Source organism: Lepidochelys kempii, chromosome 1 (assembly GCF_965140285.1).
Source record: "Lepidochelys kempii isolate rLepKem1 chromosome 1, rLepKem1.hap1, whole genome shotgun sequence".
Classification (NCBI taxonomy): Eukaryota; Metazoa; Chordata; order Testudines; family Cheloniidae; genus Lepidochelys; species Lepidochelys kempii.
Window position 1 is genome coordinate 244,644,345 of NC_136380.1, and position 20,089 is coordinate 244,664,433.

General features: G+C 39.3%; 1 protein-coding gene across 9 annotated transcripts in view; it reads right to left on the bottom strand.

Moving 5' to 3' along the window:
• CAPRIN2 (caprin family member 2) overlaps window positions 1–20,089 on the bottom strand; it is a 73,981-nt gene that overhangs the window by 21,198 nt on the left and 32,694 nt on the right. For 6 of the 9 annotated variants that reach the window (XM_073321318.2, XM_073321344.2, XM_073321310.2 and 3 more), the window contains 8 exons: window positions 18,484–19,389; window positions 17,535–17,576; window positions 17,027–17,146; window positions 7,494–7,625; window positions 7,182–7,269; window positions 6,213–6,268; window positions 4,657–4,767; window positions 1,601–1,714 (listed from right to left, as the gene is read on the bottom strand). In XM_073321318.2, the coding sequence (XP_073177419.2) occupies window positions 1,601–1,714; window positions 4,657–4,767; window positions 6,213–6,268; window positions 7,182–7,269; window positions 7,494–7,625; window positions 17,027–17,146; window positions 17,535–17,576; window positions 18,484–19,389 (1,569 nt within the window). The remainder of the gene's footprint in view (window positions 1–1,600; window positions 1,715–4,656; window positions 4,768–6,212; window positions 6,269–7,181; window positions 7,270–7,493; window positions 7,626–17,026; window positions 17,147–17,534; window positions 17,577–18,483; window positions 19,390–20,089) is intronic. The other 3 variants (XM_073321378.2, XM_073321361.2, XM_073321334.2) reach the window with 2 other exon arrangements.

Sequence of the window (20,089 nt, forward strand, 5' to 3'; positions counted from 1 at the left end):
TAAAAATATTGCTGGGGCATGCAGGAGTGAAATCAGGAAGGCCAAATCACACCTGGAGTTGCAGCTAGCAAGAGATGTTAAGAGTAACAAGAAGGGTTTCTTCAGGTATGTTAGCAACAAGAAGAAAGTCAAGGAAAGTGGGGGCCCCTTACTGAATGAGGGAGGCAACCTAGTGACAGAGGATGTGGAAAAAGCTAATGTACTCAAAGCTTTTTTTGCCTCTGTCTTCACGAACAAGGTCAGCTCCCAGACTGCTGCACTGGGCAGCACAGCATGGGGAGGAGGTGACTAGCCCTCTGTGGAGAAAGAAGTGGTTCGGGACTATTTAGAAAAGCTGGATGAGCACAAGTCCATGGGACCAGATGCGCTGCATCCAAGTGCTAAAGGAGTTGGCGGATGTGATTGCAGAGCCATTGGCCATTATCTTTGAAAACTCACGGTGATCGGGGAAGGTCCCGGACAACTGGAAAAAGGCTAATGTAGTGCCCATCTTTAAAAAAGGGAAGAAAGAGGATCCTGGGAACTACAGGCCAGTCAGCCTCACCTCAGTCCCTGGAAAAATCATGGAGCAGGTCCTCAAGGAATCAATTCTGAAGCACTTTGAGGAGAGGAAAGTGATCAGGAACAGTCCACATGGATTCACCAAGGGCAAGTCATGCCTGACTAATCTAATTGCCTTCTATGAGGAGATAACTGGCTCTGTGGATGAGGGGAAAGCAGTGGACGTGTTGTTCCTTGACTTTAGTAAAGCTTTTGACACTGTCTCCCACAGTATTCTTGCCAGTAAGTTAAAGTATGGGCTGGATGAATGGACTACAAGGTGGACAGAGGGCTGGCTAGATTGTCAGGCTCAACGGGTAGTGATCAATAGCTCCATGTCTAGTTGGCAGCTGGTACCAAGTGGAGTGCCCCCAAGGGTCTGTCCTCAGGCCAGCTTTGTTCAATATCTTCATTAATGATCTGGACGATGGTGTGGATTGCACCCTCAGCAAGTTTGCAGATGACACTAAACTGGGAGGAGTGGTAGATACACTGGAAGGTAGGGATAGGGTACAGAGGGACCTAGACAAATTAGAGGATTGGGCCAAAAGAAATCTGATTAGGTTCAACAAGGACAAGTGCAGAGTCCTGCACTTAGAGGAGTAATGGTCTCAAGTTGCAGTGGTGGAGGTTTAGGTTGGATATTAGGAAAAGCTTTTTCACTAGGAGGGTAGTGAAACACTGGAATGCGTTACCTAGGGAAGTGGTGGAATCTCCTTCCTTAGAAGTTTTTAAGGTCAGGCTTGACAAAGCCCTGGTTGGGATGATTTAGTTGGGGATTGGTCCTGCTTTGAGCAGGGGGTTGGACTAGATGACCTCCTGAGGTCCCTTCCAACCCTGATATTTTAAGATTCTAAGCAGAGGGTTAACAAAAAGGAAGGCTTCCAGCTTCCTGAGATGCACTATTGAGACCAGGTATTTAGCATACTAAGTAAAACAGAAAACCTAATTTATATCTGAAGCATCTAGTCACTCAGATTTAGATTGTTAATTTTGACTGAGCTGTTCAAGTAAAGTTTATGAGCAGAGATGTAACCATATGTGAAAAGCAGTTACTCACCTGGGCAATTTCAATCTTTTTGGATATTACTGGCTCAGAGATGCATGGGCTTGTCTGATAAGGTGGCTGAGATGAAGTATAAGTCTCGGTCCCTTGAGAAAGTGATTCTGATGTCTGAAAGGACAAAAACCTTGACAGATGTAACTTAACTACCAGTAGAATGTTGCAGAAATAGGGAAGTTTATAATTTGAAAAAGTGTTATAATAATAAAAGATAGTGTTGATGCATTCACTTTGGACCTACTGTGTTTACTTAGATCTAGATCTCTTACAAAACTACATGTGTAGCATGGAAGATGCACACTCAGCTTGTTTAACATTTTAAGATTTCAAATATTGACTCTTGTGGTAAGTTTAATATAGGAGTCCCAAAGATATCCTTAATTATAGGCAAGGCCAAACCAACCATTTAGGCTGAATAGTTTGGAAAGTTTCAGCCAAAATCCTTCAGCAATTACCAAACAGAACAGGGAAAAACATTTTGCAGTGTTAAAATTCTGAACACTAAGAAGTTATAGCATCCCCATTCTTTAGAGCAGGAATTTGAAGTTTGGCAGGAATGCGCCTTTTGCTGTTCTTGTGAAAAATCTATGCAAATTGGGCCAAGTTATAAAGCTCTGAAAGATCAGTTTACACATATTCAGTAAAAACTTCTCAGTTTAACAGCTAGCTCCAAAGACTCCATTCTCAGTAAGCAATACTGCATACCCTCATGACCCTTACCTGTTAATCCAGACTGCACATGCGTCAAAGACACTAAGCATGCTCCCTCTTAAGGCTATAGCTTCCCAGCTGCTCTGGGCCAGGATGCTTGTTTCTCCTGTGCTGTCAGTAACCCCCTGCAGCTACCCAGACAGTGTGGGAGGAAGCAACCTGACATGAAAGCTGAGGGGACAAGAGCCAGACCAGAGGGAGGGAAGAGTAGATTGAGACAATGGAGGAGGAGACAGGATTGGTTGGGCAGTGAGAGAAGGAGCCAGGGAGAGGGGGAAATGGGAGTGTGGAAATATTTGCTGGCACTTAACTCCGCATTACAACTTAACAATGGAAGTGTGATAACTAGTCCTAAGTTGTTTTGTAGTGTAAACTGATGAACCATTTAGTCTGCCTTAAGTATATGAAAATTCAGTACAATAAGTAGTCATTTTTCATTAAAACTGACATCCAAACCTAGTGCAGTTACATCCAATGGAAGCAGCTCAACTTTGTTTAGGAAAAGCAATTCAAAAGCTGGAAGTTTTTTAACTATTCAGGACTACTTTACAGTTTAAGGAGATGGTTCTGCAAACCATCATGCTGTAAAGCAGTGCTGCTACATGCCAGTTGTAGATGCTGGACTATACAGATAGGCAAATGTCTTTTCATGTTAATATTTAGGTATTTAATGTGAACACAAAGGGAGGATTTCTTCAGAATTCTTAGTTTGCTTTAGCCAGTTATTACCCAGAAAATCAATAATTTTCCCTCAAAAAGCAAGACTGTCCTATTTAATCATTTCCTCGTAGGTTATTGTTTAATCAAATATCTGTCTAACTTACAGGCTTGAAGGCAGTAGAGTATTTTCAAGCCACTACAAAGGAGATAATTCCTGTACGTGGTAAAAAATTGACACACCCCGCCTCCCAATTTCCTTTTATGCTGTTAGTATTTTACAACCAAAACATATTTGCACAATACTACATATGTATTTGCCAGTGCTTGCTATGCTAAACTTCCTTAAAACAGTGCTTGGTGTAATGACTTAGAAATTCTGAATTTCTGTGAGAGACTTGTTTGGTTCCTGGAAACAAGACGATACACAGGGAGAGAAGGTAGTCGTGTTACTCATCAGCAATACCACTCAATAGTTGAGTGGAGTCAATGTCTCTAAAGAAGGCCCCAAATAGTTTCTGCAAGAACAGAGTTATCACATGGAACCAGGGTGGATAAAAATCAATTAAACAAAAACAAACCATTTTTGATTTAAGTTGGATTTTTTTGATCAAATGCTCTGAGGAAAAATCCTATCTAAAGACAGTGTTAATTAAGATACATTATAGCTCAAAGGTATCTCATCATGGAATAAGGATTATATATTTTAATTCTATAGTATGAGAATATATTCAAGTAATGTTTACGAAAAAAGTTTTGTAAATGAATTTCAACAGTTCAGGGATTAGGGACCCAATCTTATGGGGTTCCACAGGCTTCTGTACAGATTTAGGTAAATCTTTCTATCTACCCAACAGGACTCAGTCTAGATTGGAAGATACCAGAGAGGCTTAGTTTTGCTGTTCTCAAACTGGATGTGTGTCTCCAGAGGTAACACTTAACAGCAAAAACGTTTTTAAATATATAGAATTGAGAAACAGACTGCAACTCTATTGTCCCTCTGCAAATTTGGGTACACAGAGTCAATCCCTTACCTCCCTAAAAGTGCAAAGTTTCAAGAAGTTCAACAATAGAAGATTGTTGGGTGGAATAGATCTGGAAAAGGAGAAGTCTGAAGATAAATGTCAGAAGCGAGGGACATATGCTTGTTTTGTTAAAATACGGTATGTTTGCTGTTGAAGAAAAAGATTCAGAATACTTAACATTGTTGTTTCAGTTAAATAAAACAATTTAGACGTCTGTCTGGTGATGTTCTCCTCCCAATACAGCATGGCAAGAAAATCCTTCAAATATTAAAGATTAACCTGTTGAATTGGAGACAGCTCACCTCCCAATGACTTCATAAGTATCTGCTTCAATTACCTTTGGTTAATGAAATAACCAATCATTCATTTTCTGATATAGTTGTAAAACTCATCTGAAAGCTTTTTAAAATAAATCCCTGTTTAAAAATGTACAGTGTACACCTTCTAAAAATAAAACCTACATCTCTGAATTGTGAAGAATATGTATTCAGGTTATAACCACCAACAAGAATGCACTTATGTAGAAAACCATGATTAAATGGAGTCTTCCTGACTAGTGATTTAAATCAATTTGATTTAAATCAAATCCAGCCTGCATGGAACATAATGAAGGCCAACGAAACTCCAGTGGGAAGTGTCAATGTTGTCTTGATATTTTACCTGCGGTATCTGTGGGGTCATAAGATCATCTGTTTCAGAACCAGAAAGAGTGTGATCAGCAGATGCTAAGGAAGTATTTGAGCCATGCAGAGTCATGGGAGAAGCAGCAGCCTGGCAGGGAGAGAAACTACGTCAGATAAAGTTGATTGGAGGCAACAACTCTAGTAGTTCTGAAAAGCCTTCAAACACAGTTTTGTTAAAGTGCATGGTTTAGTTTATAAATGAGTGGTTTCGTGCCAATGCTTGGTATTTCGCTAACAGTTATGTCTGCCTATAGGCCATTATATACTGTTCCTGACATTTAGCTATTGCTCTAAATAGGACACTGGCCATCCAGTATTTTTGAAAATTCGTCTTAATTTTTTTCTTCAAGTTGCTCTTAGATTTGCTTTTAAATATATTAGCTGAGCCACTTGAACAGTTTTATTTAAACCTCAAGTGCTAGTGGTCTGAAATGACAAGTGAAATGGAAATTTTTTCCTTATAAAGTTATTGGAGGATGCTGCTTGATTACTCTTCAGACAATATTGTAATAGGCACACTGACAAGGCAAAGTCAACTGCATCTCCTGGCTATTATAAATTTAAGGTAGGCAATGCAAACAATTCTCTTGATTTTTGCATATTACCTAGATTGGTGCAGATCCTACATGTGCCTATTCAGAACATAGGATGTACCTCATCCAGTCCATCAAATGCCCCAACTGTGTGGGCGAAACCAGACAAATCTGTACACTCTCAAATGAACTCACTCAAAAAAATGACAAGACAAGATACCCTATCACATGTGAGCCAACACTTTTCAAAGTGATCACTCCATATCTGACCTATCAGTCCTCATTCTCAAAGCAAACCTACACAACACCTTCAGAAGATTAGCCTGGGAACTTAAATTCATAACTCTGCCAGACATGGTCTCAGACGCTGGTTTTACGGCTCACTACAACAATTCAAAACCTACTAACATTCCTTGGTCTTATGACTGCAGAGGTATTAGCCACTCACTTCATTTTAAGTGGTTTCTTGCAACTTGTATTAACTCCTTATGCTTAACTATTTGTCCCCACCTTTTATTTAGCTGCAAAACTCTGGTTATCTTTTCCAGACTTGAAGAGGAGCTCAAGCTCGAAAGCTTCTCTTTCACCAACAGAAGTTGGTCCTACCCACCTCTCTCTCTACTAGTTGCGCTGGTAATTGAAAGCTAAATCCAAATACATCTTCCATACTGTGAAATGGAGGTTATAAAATGTTATTTTCACTCGTCTGCTATTACATTGAAGTTAAGATGGCATACAATGCTTTTTTGATATATAGCCTGGAGTATGAGCTATATATCTGGTGGGAGCTCACTTTGCAGAGATTATAAAAACAAACTTTAAAATCAAGTTCTATACTCTTAATTTGGTAGGCCAAATCAAATTTGGTCTGTCTTGTGACAGACTTATTTTGGCATAATTTCCCTATACAATTCCTCAGTTATTTCTGAAAGCACAATATATATCTTATTAAAAAAGATCACAATTGTTTAATTTTATAGACCAGTACTCTTAAGTTTACCTGTGGTGGCTGTTGAAGAAAGTCATTTTGACTTGGCAGTTTCTGTTCATTAGAAGCTTTGTAAAAATAAGAGAAAGGGATTAGTCAAGCAACATATATTTGCCTTAAATTTAACTACAGCTTCTCAGCATAATTCAAAGATTGATTTTTTTCCAAAAAAATTAAAAAAAATAAAATCTGAAATTTGGACAGCTACACTGCCCTTACTATACATCACGCAGTAAGCATACCAGAAAGCTGAATAAATTAAAACCTAAAGTAAGTCACTCATTTAGGAAGTGTAGTTTTATCTTGTGAAGTTAAAGGTCAAAGCAGTCTCCAGCAACAGAAAGACTTATGTATGGAACAGCTATTTCACTAAGATGACTTGAATTATTCAAGACAAATTTACTCAAAGTTTCAACAGAGGTAGAACGAACATTCTTTCATTCCCCAATACCCATTACGACTGACTTATTTTCCTGTTTTGTAATACACAGTTTCTCCATACATTTGAAGGGTAACAGGACTATTTTAAAGCCTTAATAGCACCAGCATAACTAACTAGAGACAGTTCAGTATTAACTGTTGCAGAGGTAATAGCTATGTGTAGGAATTCCATAGGTTGTTAGAGTTCATTATAAAACATTCTGTATTGTAGACAGGTATACAAGTACAATCTGAAGGACTGAATCCTAGGTGGGAGGTGAAAGTATTGAGCCATAAGAACTTGACCATGTATAAGTCTCAGGTTGCGAGACAACAACTGTTCCACAACCCTGCAGCATAATGCATATTTAAGTGTTGCTGTAAGTTATTCTGTTGGCCATTTAATGAAATGTTAGCCATTAGATTTAGACATTGTGGATGAGATGGTCATTCTAGATAGAATTTTGTTCCCCCATTATGCCTATTGGTGATGCACAGTGCAAGTGAAATATTGCTCCATTCAACTTAAGAACTCTGGATTCTATGTAAGAGTCTACCTACCTACAGGACTACCTGCTGGAGTTACTGAAGGTGGTTGTGATGAACAAATAGCACTTGGTGAAGCTTTATCAACATCCAGGATGGACTCCTTAGAAAGATTACCAAGTTCATGAAATGGGAAAAATTAGGACTGTTCAGATCAAAAAACATCACAGAAGTTAAATATTCTCTAGTCTGCTAAAATCTTTCATTGATTTAGTCAATAGTATCTAGGTCCACTCCACTAACAAAACAAGTTACTACATTACCACCACTGGCACAGTGGGGACCCAAGCCCTGCAGGTGTTATTGCAGGATAAACAAGACACATACCTGCATGAAGTTGTAAGTCCCTTGTATCTGAGTCATCAAATCCTGCAGTTTTTCCTTCCTTAGTATAGGATCCTTTGGAAGAGTAGAAGTAGAGCAAAATTCTGCAGTTGACTGATGTCCAGGTTTAGGCACCTAATATGTAATGAAAGAAGGATATAAACTGATGCAGGAGGAAAACCTGCAGTAAGTACTCTGACAAGTGTCTTCACAAGAAGAGAAGTTTAAGAAATCAAATACCAAAGAATAGGAAGTGCTAAACTGGTTATTGGCATTTCCTGAATAAAACTTGATGCACAAGTTCACAGTCTGTTCACTTCAGAAATCAGTTTACTAGTCACTGGATTAAGCTTGTGGCATTAATTCACTACGTTTTTCCACATATGCGATACTTTGTTCAAGACAAAATTAGGTATATTTATTCAGCCAAATAAGTAACACTCAAAATTTAGTACGGTCCAGCTAAACACTCTGCAGTTTTGAAACTAAACTTGGATAGGAATTGCATTTTTAAACTACGCTGCACAATTCTCAAAAAATTTTTTGCAGTATACCTCCTCCCCTCCCGCCAATTAGAGAGTCATGGGTGATAAGATACTGAGTACATGTCTTTTGGGAGGTGGCATTGCCAGGTGTTTTAAAGAAACAGCAGCTAAAAGTAGGTAGAGCTACAAACAAGGTTGCTTGGCACTAACATCTCAAAAACTTGCCCTTTACAGTCTGAAGTTTCAAGTGTGGCATTTCCTACAAAAATGTTGCATTAGCACAAGTTTCAGAATTGGGCATGAAATACACATACCCCAGTCCTCAAGAAAAAGACTTTTGAATGCAGCTTTGTGTGGATCATTTCAGACTTTACCTTTTGGTCTTTTACCTTTGTTATATATTCAGATCAATCCACAGAATCTATTCTGGCTTATTCCAAGGTCTGTAGAGTGGTTGTTTCCCCCACAATGGGGATCATTCAAAGAAAGGGGTAGGGGAAATTTTCAACAGAAAAAAACAGATTGGTTACATAGCAGAACTGCTGTTACTTTTAGAACTTTTAAAACTAAACAATGCACTGTAAGAAACAATGCTGTATTAGCACTGACTAGATTATGTATTAGATCTTCTGAAATACAAGTTTGATGGAAAAGATGCCACAGGAAGAAAGTTGGCCTGATTCCAATTACATTGGATGAGACAGATCAAGGTATCGGGTCAGACGGAAATGGAGTACTACAGGAGAGTCTACAGGCATGCAAGAGTCACTAGTAACCACCATCAAAAGTTTGGCTAAACAGCCAAAGCTTTGTAGTCTTATTTGAATGCTACTCAGTACCTTCTGCAAGCATTCCCCAGTTAGTTACATGTTTCATACTCCATGCCATGTCTAGGTTAGAGTGTGTTCTTGCAGAGTTCTGCGTGTTTATTTACTGCCCAGGTAATCTCAAAAGTGGAAGAGTTGGAAAAAGGAAAGTCATTTAAATGGGAAAACGTGAAAGTGAACAATCCTACATGATGAGATTCCAAAGGTACACTGCTCTCTAGTTTGTGTAGCTAGACAGCTGCACCTTCAGAGGTGAAGAGTAGCCATATTACTTTAGTTTTATGAATGTACAATGCCAATTAAACATAGGATACCCTTATGTGGAGAAGATCAATTTCTGTCCAAGTTATGCAAGAGCAATGAACTTGAGTTTGCTAATCTTTAATTATGTAAGTGTGAGCACTACATAAGTCACAGTAATGCTATGGCTACACAATTAGTAGGGAGGTATTCTAGTAGGGAGGTATTCTGACTCAACCATATGGGGAGGTCTAACTCAGCAGCTGTATGTACAGGTTGGCTTCTCAGTATCCATGTTAGTGGAGCACAGGATTGGGGCCTGGAGTTATTCCTTATGGAGCTCAAGGCCATTGCTAACCTTCTCACACCCTAGAGAATTTTAGGGCCTTTCACATTCACTCTTCCCCTCCCCCACCCCAATATTACATCCATCGGCTTTTGCTCACCTGCAGCTCTCTGCTCAATTCTTCCCTCCTATCCATCCATGTACAGATTTCTCCATCACTCCTGACAAGCATTTTCAAAAAGTGCTCTTCTTATTCACGTTGTACGGACTTTTGGCTAAAAAGGGCTTTTCATGCTTTCACATAGATGTGAAAATCTTCTCCCACAATTATACAAAAAGCAGAATGGCAGTGTACAAGAGAACCCAAAAGTAAAATGGAGGACTTCAGAATTAAAGTTACCTTTTCGTCTCAACATATAGCTACTGAAGATAGTTAATTAGTGGTGGGTATAGAATTAGCAAGAGCTAGCCTCTTCATGTGTAATAACCTCCACCTTATCCACATTGTGGATAAGATCTGAAATTAGGTCACTCTTTATATAGAGTTAACTCCCTGCCAACAAAAGTTTTGCCTTGGTGTGCTTAAGTGAATATGTGTCAATCCTACAAAGTAGTGTATGCACTCATACAATGGAATCTCTTTGGTATCTATTTTCAGATATTAGTTGCAATTTCATTTACAGTAACTTCAGTGTTGGTGTAATGCTGGAAGTCAAGTTCCAGTAACACTCAAGTTTAAGTGAAAGAATAAGCACAAGACTTTGGCCTACTCTTCAGAAGTGCTGGGCAGCCAAAAGTCCTGCTGAAATAATTTGGGGCCACAAGTGCTCAGTACTTCTGAATGTCAGGACACTAGTCTATAGAACAAGATTTCACCTACTGAGAGAGCAAGCTATTATGTTCTACTACCAAAAAAAGTATGGCAAGCATTTTCTGCAGTCAAAGCTGTGACCAACTGAAATTTTGTAAAAGCAACCTGGCATTCCATATTGCCTTCCTCCATTCCCAAACATCAACAAGTAGGAACTAGGTCCAATTACAAAGGATGAATATAAACACCACAAAGTATGCAGGGGCAAAAGAAGAAAGGCCAAGGCAAAAAATGAAATTAAAACTAGCTAGAGACAAAGGGCAACAAGAAAACATTCTACAAATACATTTGAAGCAAGAGGAAGACCAAGGACAGTGTAGGTCAGTTACTCGGTGGGTGATGGGAGGCACAGGGAGGGAGAGAGAGAGAGAGAGAGAGAGAGAGAAAGAAACAGAAAATGTGGAAATGGCAGAAGTGCTCAATGAATTTGTTTTCACCAAATAGTTTAGTAGCAATTGGACATCTAAATCAATGAATGCCAGTGAAAATGTGGTAGGATCAGAGCCTAAAATAGGGAAACAAGTTAAAAATCACTTAGACAAGTTTGATGTCTTCAAATTACAAGGGCCTGATGAAATACATCCTAGAATACTCAAGGAGCTGACTAAGGAGATATATGAGCCATTAATGCTTTTCTTCAAAAAGTCGGGAGTTATTCCGGAGGACTGGAAAAGGGCAAAGATACCACCAAACTATAAAAAGGGAAATAAGGACAACTGGAAAAATTACAGACCTGTCATCTTAACTTCACCACTTGGAAAAATAATGGAGCAAGTTATGCAATTAATTTGCAGACACATAGGTGTACGTAACAGCATGGATTTCTTTAGAGCACATTGTGTCAAAGCGAGTCAACAGCTTTCTTTGATAGGGTAAAAAGCCTTGTGGACAAGGAGGGAAGCGGTGGATGTGGTATCTCTAGACTTCAGTAAGGCTTTTGATACTGTCTTGCATGACCTTCTCAAACAAACGAGAGAAATACAACCTAGATGGAGCTACTATAAGGTAGGTGCATAACTAGTTGGAAAACTGTACCTAGAGAGTAGTCATCAGTAGTTCACATTCAACATGGAAGGGCTTATCAAGTGGGGTCCTACAGAACCAGATCCAGGACTGATCCCTGTTCAATATCTTCATCAATGGTTTACCTAATGGCATAGAGCAATGGTTCTAAAACTTTTTTTGCAGACCACTTGAAAAATCGCTGAGGGTCTTGGTGGACCACTTAATGATCTTTCCAAATGTTTGTACCATTAGCTAACTATTGTAAAGTGCTTTGGAAAAAAGCACTATATAAAACCTTAATTCTTTCTGTTCTACAAACAAAAGCAACTCATTTTAATGTCAGTAATATCTTACATTTCTCATGCGATGGATGTGCCCTCTCCCCCGCCGTGGCAGCCCCACATTATGGAACTGACAAAGTTGTGTGCAGCCACCCACGCACACACCTTAAAGGGAACTATCTGTGGACCATCTGAACAGAGCTCATGGACCACAGTTTGAGAACCTCTGGCATAGAGAGGACTCTTATAAAGTTTGAAGACGATACCAAGCTTGGAGGGGTTACAAGTGCTTTGGAGGATAGGATTAAAATTCAAAATCTGGACAAATGGGAAAAATGCTTTGAAGTAAATAGGATGAAATTCAGTAAGGACAAACGCAAAGTACTCTACTTAGGAAGGAACAATCAGCTGCATACATACGTAATTGGAAATGACTGCCTAGGAAGGAGTACTCAGGAAGGGATCGGGGCGGTGTCAGTGGATCACAAGCAAGAGGAGTCAGTGTAACACTGTTGCGAACCAAAAAAAAGCAGCAAATGTCATTCTGGGCTGCATTAGCAGGAGTGTTGTAAGGAAAATGAAGTAATTCTTCTGCTCTACTCTGTGCTGGTTAGGCCTCAACTGGAGTATCGTGTCCAATTCTGGGCACCACATTTCAGGAAAGATGTGGCTAAATTAGAGAAAGTCCAGAGACTAGCAACAAAAATGATTAAAGGTCTAGAAAACATGACCTATGAGAGAAGACTGAAAAAACTGGGTCTGTTTAGTCTGGAGAAAACTGAGAAGTTTTCAAGTACATAAAAGGTTGTTACAAGGAGGAGGGAGAAAAAAATGTTCTCCTTAACCTCTGAGGTTAGGACAGGAAACAGTGGGCTTAAATTGCAGCAAGGGCAGCTTGGGTGGGACATTAGGAAAAGCTTCCTGTCAGGGTGGTTAAGCACTGGAATAAATTGCCTTGGGAGGTAGTGGGGTCTCAGTCACTGGAGATTTTTAAGAGCAGGTTAGACAAACACCTATCAGGGATGGTCTAGATAATACTTAGTCCTGCCTTGAGTGCAGGGGACCTCTTGAGTCCCTTCCAGTCGTAGGACTAGCATTCTAGGAGGCTGAGACTTCAAAGACAAAGCTACCAGTTTGTCTCCATGTTTTGTAAGGTTATGAGTGAGGTTGCAAGAGGTTTTCTAAAAAGCTTCCCCTCTCCCTGCTCCCCCACCCAAAAAGAGTTTGGAACTTTACTACAGACTGTTCCAGTTTTACCATGCCAACTGAAATGGCCTGAGATTTAAGTTGTTTGTGAAGTTTTTATAAATACTTTGTGAGCTACTTCAAGACTTCAATTTAAGTAGTCTTATAAAATGGTACCTAAAAAGCTTTCTGGCTATCATAGTTAGCTTTTAAGTAACCCCATGAAGTAACTTGGAATGTACAACCACCACCATTTTAGCATTCTTGCTTATACCTGTCAGGATATATTCTTATATTTGATTATTAAATTATGCTGCAATAATAGGTTTCCTCTGATACAGAATACCAATGGAGAAGGTGAAGTTGATTTAAATCTAGTTTAAATCATAAAATATATAAAGTCATAGTCCTTGCATCTTCCTTTTACAGACAAAGTTGTCTGTTTTCAGATGTAGTCTGCCTGAGGAACAACTTCTACCAAAATATACCAGGTGGCTTTTGTCTTAGGTGTGAAGGATATTGTGGTTAGCAAAGTTATGTAATGTGTATCAGTTCAAGTGACAAGACAGGCACTGAAAGATCCTACATGGTCATGTGGTTTGCACCTCATGAAGGCAAGTGTGTATTCACAATTCTGATGCTACAGCCTATTAAGCACTTTTTGTAGTAATAAACTGAGCATAAGCAGCGCTCCAGAAGAACACTACAGAAGTGGCTAGGGTTGATTCACTCCAGAAGGAAATTTGGTCCCCAGGTGATTGCAATTTGTCTAGTCTGCTACTGAAAGCAAAGTTAAGATGTGCCTATCAATTTTCACAGGCTCCTTTAGCTTACAAGGTGGGGCTACTTCCCCAGATCACAAATGTTCACAGATATCTTACTTGTGTGTTTCTACCAAACTAGTCATTAACACTTCAGTAGAAAAAAAAAGTCTCAAGGTTATAACATGTGCATCGGAGTCTCCTAAGCACTAGAGAAAAGTACTTTGGATAATGCAGCCCAAATATGACTCCAACTCTCCAATATGTTCAAGAATTTAAACTAGCTATGTACTGCTGTATACCCCTGGAAAGAGGCCTCATGTATGTTCAGGGAAAGGTACACGAGTTACCTGACAGTTTAGACTTTAAGACCGACTACTCTTTGTGCCTAGCCTCACTTTAAAGTAATATAGTAAAAGCCCACAGTGTTTGAGAAAACAGCTTCCCCTGGGTCTTTAACTCTCACTATTGCTTTACAAATGGACAGCAATACTAACTGGGAACTTTCCTGTTAATGTGTAGCTGAACTAAACACACTAGATCCAAATCTAACAGGTGGACTATGAAAGAAAACTCAGGTCTTTATTACATTAAAGCTTATTTAATTCCCATTTTGAAAACAATACCCTGCTCAATTTTCAGTCCGAAATCTGATTAGGAAGCTGCAGATCGCTTTTAGGTCCTCTGACAATCAAGAGGGCTATTACTCAGACTAGTTGCAAAAGCAAAAATAGTGCAAAACAATATTCACTATTGGATGCAACAGCTGATTGGTTAAAAGCATGTTCCTTCCCTGCCACACTCCAGATAGTCCTACTAAAATGCAAATACACAACAATCACAACATGTTCATGGTGGTTGGTAGTGGACTACTGATTCTTTCAGCTGTAAATCACTTGTTTAAATCCAACCTTGGCTGATGGTGACAAAGTATCATCCACTGACTATTCAGTGGCTTGCCTCTAAATGAATTTGTGGGTTCAGACCACTGGGCAGACATCTATAATAGTTATAACTAAGCCTGAAAAGACCAAAAATTGAATGTGGAGGGGAGTCTCTGTCCACTTATCAGGCAATTGTAATTGAGGTGTACTGTTTCCAGTGTGCCAGAAGTTTGCACTGCTAATTATATTGTCACCTCCATAGTATAAAGTTAACTGCTTTTGAGAACACATGCAACTGAAGCCATGTCAGTTTAATATATTTTTCCGATTTAGAGAATCTATGCCAGGTCATACATAATTCAAGGCACAAGGAACTGTACCATCCAGTATTGGCTTACAGACATAAAAACTACCTTCACAGTGCAATAGTATACTGATATTACCCATAACTACATACATTTAAGCATATTTGAATGCATGATCATACAGCACAGTTCTGCATACCAACTGGATGATAATTTACATAGTGGGAAAGAGCCCATAATGTTCACTGCTTGTCATTCCTCAGTACTTCAAACTAGGAGATGAAAATATCTACAAACTAGGCTATTTTGAAGGTACCACACTATTTAGCGCATCTCATGCTGCATGGTGCCTTTTCTAAACATGTTTTTAGATTTGTACAGGTGATGAAGTACTTCAACAGCAGAAGTAGATATGCTTATATATCCAAGTGATGCTCTTGGTCAAAGTGTATGCTTGAGATGGATTCTAAGCCAAGTTTACTTCCTGATTTGGAATTAGACATTGCATCTGGCATTATGGGACTGACTAGTGCAGTGCTTTTCAAGCTGTGTGGGGCACCGGCAATTTTTTTCCTCCCCCAATGTGCGCGCAGACCAGCAGCCAATGGCTCGCGGACCGGCACCGGTCTGCAGACCACCACTTTGAGTAGCACTAGACTAGTGGACTTACTATGGATTCTGTAGCAAGCAGTAGTAAAAGCCTAACTGAAGCTGAAATAATTTCCACTGTAAGTCTGATTTTACCACTTGCTCCCAAATGTTGAATAAAAACTTGTTTTGACTTGAAATTTCATGTGTGTTCTTAAGTCAGAGGAGAGTTTGACATTAAGACAGCCTATTTCAATTAAAACGTAAGGGTTTTAAGTTTGTTTTCCCTTTTAAAAATGTTTTGCTTACTCAAGTCAGTTGTGCTTTTACTAAAGACCTCCAATTTTACAATTTAAGCACTTGGATCCAGAACACAATCCTAGTTTAGCCTTTGATATATCTAAATTACTTATTTTTCAGTTAAAGCTTTTGCAAACATTAAGTGCATGCCTACACAATTAATATTCATCCTCAGTATGTCAGTTCAGCCTATAGAATATTCAGACTAAGGGCACGCCTTCACACCAGCTGGGAGAGCGCTTCCCCATATAGGTAGACAGGCCAGCATGCTAGCAATAGCAGCAGCTGTTGTGGCAGAGGTGGCTGCCTAACTAGCAGCCCACTATGTATCCAGGGGTTCCAGTGAGATTGCACTCAGGCAGCAGCTAGTCTAAATTTCTATAGCAACATTAGTATTTTTAGCATGCCAGATTGAGCAAAGCTAGCACATCTGCCAACCCACACTGCAAAGTACCCTTTTAGCCAGTGTGTAGACATACAGGTGGTCATCTGGCTTATATTTAGGGTAAGAGTAGGTTAAACCAACACACCAAACCTAAATCAAGTTAGGAGTGTCCACACAAAGTTGCATCAATAATTGAACTGGTTTAACACCAATACCTCTGAACCTATGCAACTCTATGTTAACGAGGCCTAAGACTTAGTGCTTAAATTCCACAGTCCCAACCTGGTAGGTCAAGGGCTTTAGATGGATATTTTAAAAATAAATCTATATAAATAAAAAGGAGAGTATATAGTCCTCAGCGCCTACAACTATATTCAATGAACCTACATTACTCCACTGGAAAAGCATCCATATTCTGAAACAGAAAAGTGGGGGAATTAAAGCGAACTTATTCCCAGTGTGTACAAGGGAATGACAAGGTTCTTTCTACTTTCTAGCATACAAAACCTGTACAAGCTAATTTTATGTAGTGGCTTCTTTCAACTCCCTGGAAGACCCTAGTTATAAGCAATTTTTCTTCATTCTTGCCCCAGCAACTCAAAGATCAGTTTCTCAAATGCTCTAAAAGCTTGAATAAAACTTAGTTTCTAAACATAGGCACACAAGCCACACCTTTCTATTTTATCCTATTCATCCTCAGTGTTGGTTAGAGATCAGTCTGTATACAGTGTTCACACTATAAGCCAGATAAATGCCAGATTAAATTATGTCCGTATCCTTACTTTATGGAATTGAGACCACTGTTTTAAGTGTTTATTAATTTTACAAGTGAAATGCTGTCAACTTATAGTCAGTATTTTATCTGTTAAATCACTGTTCCTTTGTAATGCAGTTTGACAGTAAGCTGCAAGGCACAATGCAAGTCTGTTGACGTTCCAGTACATAAGGCTAAAGTGATGTGGCAGTTAACACATCTCCCTCCTCCACAGGTCAAGATTTTGATGAATTAGACATATGTATGCTGCATTTAATGCAGTACATCAAATATATTCAGCTGCTTTACAAAGATATCCCAGTTTTTGTATACTCAAAATATTTGACTCATTTTAGTTTGATATGGCCGACTAGCACACCTGTACATTGCTTTGGAGACTCCTAGGTAGTTTAAAACTCTCTCCGACGGATTGGAGGACCTCCTTTTTTCTTACTGCATCAAAGCCATGTCCACCACTTAATCCATCTGTTTTTCCATCCTATATAAAATAAGAGGCCCATCTCATTAGGAAGCACCTCAAACATAAGCTTTAGAAACTAAACCAACACTAGAAGTTCCAATCCATCTTAAAGTGCTAAGAACATTTGAGTACTTTACAGTGGCTACATTGCTTTGAACTATTTTTAGTACAGTATCAAGTTATGCACATAGCTATGAGCACTAGTGCCATTACGTTTAGAGAGATTTATCAGCTGGAAAAAAATCAGCCTCTCCTCCCATACTGCCAATAAGAGTGGAAGCATGCAACTTTACAATATACCACAGTGAAAAGTGTTTATGAAGACCATTTTAACTATAAGTGTTCAAGATTTGCTAAATAACCTTACTCCCACATTCTTTATCACCCACTGTTTTACGTTACCCACTCGTTTCACTTCAGATTCATGCTTCTGTCTGCGATCCCGTCTCTAGATACAAGAATATCCACTTTTCAGTATTGTGGATCTTATATTCATCTTGTCCATCTAATCTAGTCATTTACTGAAGAAAGACAGCTTTAAAAAGAAGTAGAGTTGGACAATACCTGTGTACAGGCCACTTCAGTGGCTCTCTATTTGCAATCTATGGTCTTACTAAAATTTAGATCAAGCCTAATTTCTACTTTGGAAGCATGCCTCTCCAGATACTGATCTGTTCACTCTATCGATTTCTCCAAGCTACTTGTGTACACAGTTGGGGAAGAGGGAGAAGAAATTTAAAATTAAGCTGGAATGTTGTTGGATCCTGCAAAACCTTGCATTGTCTATGTTACTAAACTGAACCACTGTGTTAGAGTTTCCAAAACATTCCAGAATAGTAGTTTAGCATATTGATTCGTCTGGAAATGCATACCTAAGCATCAATTAAGTTGATTAACTTCTAGATCAAGTAAAAATACCCCTTAAAAGCTATTTTAGTTAAAAACCTAAAAACTTATTGAAGTGCTATTTGTACATAGTACTTTAAGTATCTGATCTTTGAGTCGTACCTGATTTGTAGTGTTAATGCAAGTGGACATTTAGAGAGCTATCAGCTGCAGAAGAGCTAAATGAATTCTATTCTGTCTTATGCAAAAATGTAATTTTCATTTGAGGCCCAACCGCAGTATTACTGGGGTTGATGCAAGAAGCAAGGAGAGCATTTTGCTTTCCAGATGCATCAAGCTTTAGGATATCAGTTAAAAATCTGACTTAACCCACTCAGAAGTGACATGGAAATCTGAATACAGAACTCCACAATGCAAGTCTTACAAATCCTCTGACTACTGTATTGCTTTAGTCTGAAATACTCACATTATAAGCTTAATGAGAGTTAATACTACCTATGCCAACTCACATCTTTGGGTTCCACATCACACTTCTTTGGCCCAATCTGCTCCTTTGGCATAAGATTTGCCGCTCCCCATGACTTTGGAGTATTCTGTAACTGCTGCGATGATGCTGGCTGCTGCTGGTCAGATGTTTCCCAGGACTTCACAGGTTCCTGCTTCTTTTGTTCTGGTTCCTCCCTAACACGTGTTTCCCAGGACTTCACAGGTTCCTGCTTCTTTTGTTCTGGTTCCTCCTTAACACGCGTTCCCCAAGGCTTCACAGGTTCCTGCTTCTTTTGCTCTGGTTCCTCCCTATTTTGGGTTATCCAAGGCTTCACAGGTTCCTGCTTCTTTTGCTCTGGTTCCTCCCTAGTTTGGGTTATCCAAGGTCTTTGAGATTCTTGCTTTTGGACTGGCTCTTCCTGAATGTTTGTTGCCCAAGGTCTTGGAGATTCCTGCTTCCTTTGTTCCTGCTCTTCCTGAACTTTTGTGGACCAAAGTCTGGGAGATTCCTGCTTCCTCTGTTCCTGCTCTTCCCTAACTTTTGTTATCCAAGGTTTTGGGGAATCCTGCTCCTCCCTAACATGCATTACCCAAGGCTTTGGAGTCTCCTGCTTTTTCTGTTCTTCCTCCCTAACCTTAGTTTCCCAGGGCTTTGAAGACTCCTGCTTCTGTCCCTTCTCTTCCCTAACACAAGCTTCCCAGAGCTTTGGAGATTCCTGCTTCTTCTGTTCCTGATGCCTACCACAAGATTCCCAAGGCTTCAGAGATTCCTGCTTTTGCTTCTTTTGTTCCTGTTCTTCTATATCAACAAGCATTTCCCAGGATTTTGGAGGTTCTTGCTTTTTAGTGTACTCTGCTTCCCACGGTTTGCATTCTTTAGGCTTCTTGATAGAGCATTCTGCTTCAGGCAAATAGCGCCTGTTGAGAAACTACAGACCAAAGAAATTTAGTGGCTCAAGAAAAACATTGCTACCAGAGTTTAGCTCAGTTTTTTAGTGAGAAAAAAAAACTTTCTGTAGTTGAGTGACCTAACCAAAACTGACAACAGGCAGCCAGCTGAAGAATTGCTTTGTTTCAGTACAAAGAGACTTGGTTTTATCCTACAATATTGCAGACACTGAATAGTTACTCTTTCCAGCATGTTGTAGAGAAGCACCACAATGAAACAGAATTGAACACTTAAACATCTAGAAATATGCACAAATTGAGTAGCCATATAATCTTATTGCTCTTACCCTTGTCCTTCCTCATTCCATGGCTTCTCTATTTGTTATCCACAATCATGCCATGTTTAAAATTCAGTTGTAATTTCTGCAGGACATTGACCTCATCCTGTATAGCACCTAAAACACCTTGGTGTGAATAGTACAAATACTATTTCTTTCATTAAAGAACAAGACCTTGCTCTTTTGGCTTATTTGATCCCCTGAAAGCTCATAATAAACTAGCTCTTCTATTTACTGGAAGTTCAGATCATAGCTAATGACCAGATCCTAGAGAAAATTCGTTTGAATCACCAGAACGAGTCTCAGTGCATTCCTGCTCAGAGCCAGGAAGTTAGATATAAACTGGAAGTAGCTTGCAGAGGCTAGTAGCTATGCTATTGTAGGCCTACAGGCCAGTAAAGAT